Raw genomic sequence first — 6,065 nt, 5'->3', positions numbered from 1 at the left:
TTGTTTGAAAAAAAAAAAAAATGGCCTGGTGTTATGGTGGCACACACCTTTAATCCCAGCACTTGAGAGGCAGAAGCAAGCAGATTTACATACAGATCGAATTCCAGGACAGCCGGGATTATACAGAGAAACTCTCAATCAAAAAAACCAAAACCAGAAAAAAAGCACTTGTTACTTTTCAAAAGGACAGAATTTGGTTCCCAGCACCCACCCACATAACAATTCACAACTCATAGCAATTCATAGCAATTCAGCAACTCTTAGCTCCAGGGAACTGATGCCCTCTTCTGGCCTTCTTAGACACCATGCATGTATGCGGTGTACATCATACACACAAGAAAATATTCACACACATAAAATTTAAAGCAAACACTCACACATGCACGTGCACACAAAACCCTCATAATCATCCTTGATCCCAATTTTTCTTCCTTATCACTCTCTTCAACCAGTCCTACTCATGTTACTTTCAAAATATTACAGATGATAGGGACAGTAGCTCTCCCCAGCCCCTTCTCCACAGCCTTTATCCTTTTCCACCAATTCACACCCTGATACCAACACATGAATATCCCATTTGTTCCCTGGCTTCTCCAGGGGCTTGCCCTCTGCAATCAGTTATCCACATAGCAATGATCTCTTCAAAACCGAGTGGGTCAATAAAACATTATGTGAAATGGACAGTACTGGAGGCAAGATGGGTACACAGGTACAGAGGACAGGGAAATGGGAACGCTGGGACAATTAACCAAAACTAAGAACGCATGAAAATGCCAGAAGGAAATTTGTCACATGTAAAATGCATTCTGCCATTCCTCTGCTTCATGACCAGTTAGTCCTATGATCTCTCCCATTGCTGTGGACAAACTTCAGTTTATGAGACGTGCTTTATCTGATCTTTCCAGCTCTCTGCACCTTGTTACTTTTGTTTGGTTCATTACACCCAACTTCTATGCTCTCTCCTTCACTAAACTCAAAGCTTTCCTTTCTAGGATTTTGCAGTTTCCTCTATCTGAAAGTTTTTACTGCTTAATTTTTCCAGGTCTTTCTCACGATATACTCAGAAAGTACCATCCCCAACTGTCCCATATCCCCAAATTTAAGCTTCTGTATACTACTTGCATTTTGTTTTGTTTTGTTTTTCGAGACAGGGTTTCTCTTATAACCCGGGCTGTCCTGGAACTCACTCTGTAGACCAGGCTGGCCTCAAACTCAGAAATCCGCCTGCCTCTGCCTCCCAAGTGCTGGGATTAAAGGCGTGCGCCACCACTGCCCGGCTGCATTTTTTATTCTTTTGCTGCAAGCTTCATAAAATGTTGTTTCACACTGAGAGAACAGTTTCTGATGAGTATGAGAGTTGTGGGATGAAGAAAAGGTTAAATTTATTGTACACTTACTGAAGTTCAGACAAGAAACACCAAAATGGGCTCTTCAGCCTAATGCCCAAAAATTCTAGTACATTTGGACTTTTGGACCTGGTTCGAAGAGGAAGAATAGCTATAACAAAAAAGGTAATGAACAGGGGCTGGAGAGATGGCTCAGCGGTTACGAGCACTAACTGCTCTTCCAAAGGTCCTGAGTTCAATTCTCAGCAACCATATGGTGGCTCACAACCATCTGTAATGGGATCTGATGCCCTGATGCCCTCTTCTCACATTCAGACACATGTGCAGACAGAGCACTCACACACAAAATACATAAACTTAAAAAAAAAGGGTAATGGACTATCTCAAGGAAATTAGATATGAAATCATCCCAAATTATCTCTAGCCTCTTATCTCTGAATAGATTGGGCACTGGAAACAGGTTTACCAGCAAGAGAAGACTATCATAAAAGCCTGTATGGCTCACAAGGAAGCTCTTAGTTTTCCCTTCCTCACAGCATTTTAGCAATAAATCATTCCTATAGTTTCTATAATGCTTAAGGGTGAGAAGTAAAATTAAAAAAGAATCACACCAACTTCTATGACAATAATATTTATTAAAATAATTGTTTTCAAGTTTAAACTCTTTCTCACTTTCATCCTGGTTAAATAACATAACAAATACTATACAGAGATACTAGAAAGTGGTAACAAGAAAACCCACATGGTAGCACAGTGGAAGACATGGAAGTTTCTACAGTCTTGGAATCTTTAAAATGGTACCTTAGGCAATCTTAAAAAAAAAATTCAGGTTTTCTTTTCGAGCTGTTTCCTTTTGGTTCAGAGTAAATGAAATAATAGCCAGGAGTCTGGCTACTACCACTGTTTCAAGAGGTAGAGAATAATATGCTTTCTGCTAGGTGGGCCTTGTCAGCTGCTTTAATAAGATTGCCGTAGCTCATTCCATCTGCCTTTGGTAATGGCCAGAACTCTATGGCCCAGAAAGTGAGGCTTCTTGCTAATTACTACTTGAGATCCATAAACCGGATATCCATGATGAGAAGAAAGTTCTTAGGCAGTGGGCGGGGGGCTGGAGACAGAACAGTAAATACCTGGTGTTCCACATCCACACTGGTCACAACAATAAATCCAGCCACACTTGTCTCAGAAAGGTTCTCTTCTGTGCCTTCAGCAGTGCTGACACTCAGGAGATGATGCACCATATCTCTACCAGGGGTGACAGGTACTAACTTGAGCTGATTGTCTTCCTGAGACATGCCCAGAGGTAAACAGGAGTCTGGGATGGTGGGTGCCCCAACTTTGTAGATTTTCACATCAGAAAATTTGACATTGAAGGCATGGGGATAGAAACAGCCTCGGAATCCATAGAAATACTCACGGATACGTTCATCCCTGCATTCCCGCCGGAAGTCCTTAGAGCGTTCTACCACACCCCCTGATTTTGGGAGCAACACAGTTCGAACAAAATGAGGTAGGTCCCTTTTCAATTCGTTGTACAGTCGTTCTTGATCTAGAACCACAACCACATCCACCTCAAAGGCTGAAGCTGCGTGCACCAGGGCCTGGTAACCATAGCCCTTGACCCAGCCACAAGTGTTGATGACACAGCCACTCACAGAAGCCCTTCTATTCACTTCACACCTTTGGTTGAACACATCTGCTAAACGTGATGTAATCTGGAGAAGAATCAAAAGGAGAACCAAAATAAATAAATCTGTGTGTCTATTTTCCTTAGTGATTTCTTAGTTTTTATTTCATGTGCATTGATTGGTGTTTTGCTATCATGTAATGTATGTCTATGTGAGGATGTCAGATACTCGTGGAGCTTGAGTTACAATTAGTCATGAACTCCCATGGGGGTGCTAGGACTTAAACCCAGGCCCTCTGGAAGGGGAGCCAATGCTCTTAACCACTGAGCCATGTCTCCAGCTCCTAAATCCATCTAAGTTCCTCTTTGAGTAATAGGTACCATCCAAAAACTGTACAGGCTGGGAAGCCTACCACAAGCCTTGAAATGTGCCTGGCAGCTGAGCTACAACCTTATCCCCCGATCCCCAGTATTTTTACTTTTCTGAGACAGGGTTTTAGTACAAAACTCTAGCCTAGCTTCAAACTCCTGAAAGTCCTATCGTAGCCTTCCAAGTACTAGGATTATAGGGATCAGCTACAACACTCACTGATATATTAACATCAAAATTGATGTTTTTAATGACTGTGGATTTAACCCCATAACATGGATTTAACTTTGTTACTTCAGCGTCTTTACATTTTTTTATTTTTTTATTATGTATCTGTATGTATGCCTGTGCACATGAGTGCAGACACACACAGAGGCCTGAGGCAGCAGATCCTCCTAGAGCTGGAGTGACAGGCAACTGGGAATAGCATGACATGGGTGCTGGGAATCGAACTCTGATCCTCAACAGGAGTAGTACTGTTATTGGTTTGGGTTTTGTTTGGTTTGGTTTGCAACAGGGTCTCACTATGTCCTGGAACTCACTATGGAGATTGGGCTGGTCACAAACTCAGAGATCTGCCTGCCTCTGACAGCTGAAATTAAAGGTGTGTAACAGACTCTTAATTGCTGAGCCAATGTCTCCAAGCCCTCTGCTTCCTGTTTTACCTCTTAATAATGAATTACTATGAATAGTGCCACAAAATGCTTAGCTGTCTAAAGCTGGCTAAAATGATCTCTTACAAAATCAGGTGGCAGTAATACCACACCAGAAAATGAAAATAAAAAAGGCAATTACATTCAGAGGGAAAATCGTGCAGTTTTAAGTAACAAAGTTCCCTACTCCCTACCCTCCTTCCCTCACTCCCTTAGCTCCAGTTCTGACCTTATTATAAAGCTTGATGTTGGTGCCAGGCGTGGTGGAGCCAAAATGATACACAAGAGGGGCCTGGATGGAGAAACCTTCTTCCACATCTGCTGGACGCTCAATGTACAGGGCCCCCATGGTACCAGGGATGGACACAGAGCCCTGGCCTACATCCAGCTCCACGTAAGTAGGACGGCGGCCCAAACGTACTGCATAGTTGAGTAGCAGTCGACACACCGTGGACTTGCCCACATCAGTAGGACCCACTACCATCACTCGGGGACCTCTCTCTTCTTCCTTTTCTGCCTGCCTCCTCATCTGCTCCAAGGCTGTATGAGTGTTGAGGTAAAGCAACATAGGGGTGTCCTTAGACACATAAGCCACCTCTGTCCGGCCACTCAACTGCAGAGAACAGCCATGCCAAGTGAAAACAGCCACCTTGGCACCAGCATCAAAGGTGAATTTCTTGTTTCTGGTCAGCTCTGTGCCAAAGATCTCCGCCATGCCAGCCAACAACTCCAACTGAACTGACTGAGATGCCTCCACCTCAAATCGAAGCTCTGTTTCTCGCTCTAGTTCAAACTTAGTCGTTGGCTTCTTGTCATCATTGGATTCTTCGCTCATCTTTTCGGTAAAGCTGCCGTGCCTAGAACCCAAATTAAACATTTGATCAAATCACCACATCAGGCCACCATTCAAAATCTTCCAGTGGTTTAGTCCTTTTATCTTTTTCTGCATAGTTCTTATTGCCTCCAGACTCACTGTTTACAGCTGGTCTCCCCACAACCAGAAGGTAGAGGTATTTTTGTTTGCTCCTCTGCCTCTAGTAGGTAGAATAGTAGTGCACCTCAACAAAAAACAGAGTGAATAATGACTACAACATAAAAAGAAAACTACCAACTGATGAAACTAACTGGAGATTTGAATCCCAGTCTTTCCTCCCTCACACTATTGGAAAAGAAAGTAATACATGCCCATTCTCCATCTCTCTAAGGCAACAAAAACCAAGCCTCTGAATCTTATACAAAGAACAGGACACTGGGTTCGGACTCAGAAAACAGTAGCATGTCCAGCTCTGAAACTACTAGTAGTTACAATAATCCAACCACTTAATACCTGAACCAACTCCCCAACTGCTATATGGTGGGCATTTACACGTGCCGGGGATAACAAGGACCACAGCTGGAAAAACAAAACATTGTAAATTAGAAACTACTAAAGAAACGTAAATTACTATTTCAGATTGTGAACCACAGTTCTGGGTCCAATATTTGTCGCAGTTAGCTCCGACACCAAAATCTGCCGGAGCCTCTCAGAGGTTATCGGGGTCCTTAAACCTTACCTGTAAAGCCACGGGTTCCAAATCAGCGTTGCTGTAACCGCGGAATTCAACACAACCGCGAACGACGCTCGACTAAATACTAGCCGGAAAGCAAAGGCGGTTCCGCTCTTGCGCGGTAGTAGGAGACACGGTCCTGTGATGCATCTTGGGATGTGTAGTTTGGAGTGAGTGAGCGCGCGCCACCGCTTGGCCCTCTGGGAATGATAGTTCAAGGATTGTTCCGTGACGTGCGGAGCTGGGCGGGGCAACGCCGTTACTTTGTGCGGGAAGACCGCAGGAGGCGGAGAGTAGACCTTGCTGGTTCGCCCACGCGCAGGAGGTGGTTACGTGGTCTCTCCCTGTCTGCTGTCCAGGAAAGCTAAGGGCGACCAGAAAGGCAGAGGCATCACTGTCTAGATCAGAGCTCTGCACGACTAGACTACAAACCAAAAAGTGGGGAAGTTAGCAAAACGCAGCCAGACGGAGGGAAAGTGGCAGAAACACACACACACAACAGGAGGGAAAGTGGCTGAAACA

The 6,065-nt window shown here is 44.0% G+C and overlaps 1 protein-coding gene across 2 annotated transcripts; it reads right to left on the bottom strand.

Moving 5' to 3' along the window:
• Positions 1-1,961: 1,961 nt before the first annotated feature.
• On the bottom strand, positions 1,962-5,646 carry Clp1 (cleavage and polyadenylation factor I subunit 1). Of its 2 annotated transcripts, XM_028763000.1 has the most exons (4): positions 5,550-5,583; positions 5,324-5,389; positions 4,226-4,853; positions 1,962-3,061 (listed from the first exon to the last, which is right to left on the bottom strand). In XM_028763000.1, exons 3-4 carry the CDS (start codon positions 4,829-4,831, stop codon positions 2,390-2,392), a joined length of 1,278 nt encoding a protein of 425 aa, XP_028618833.1. In that variant the 5' UTR covers positions 4,832-4,853; positions 5,324-5,389; positions 5,550-5,583; the 3' UTR covers positions 1,962-2,389. The 2 variants fall into 2 exon arrangements, with proteins under 2 accessions (XP_028618833.1, XP_028618832.1); XM_028762999.1 differs by lacking the exon at positions 5,324-5,389 and having other exon boundaries at positions 5,550-5,646.
• Between the last annotated feature and the right edge of the window lie 419 nt (positions 5,647-6,065).

The sequence above is a fragment of the Grammomys surdaster genome, unplaced genomic scaffold (genome assembly GCF_004785775.1).
Source record: "Grammomys surdaster isolate TR1022 unplaced genomic scaffold, NIH_TR_1.0 136, whole genome shotgun sequence".
In the NCBI taxonomy this organism is placed as follows: domain Eukaryota; kingdom Metazoa; phylum Chordata; class Mammalia; order Rodentia; family Muridae; genus Grammomys; species Grammomys surdaster.
Note: the sequence above shows the minus strand (reverse complement) of the source record. Positions and strands in the feature narration are given on the sequence as shown.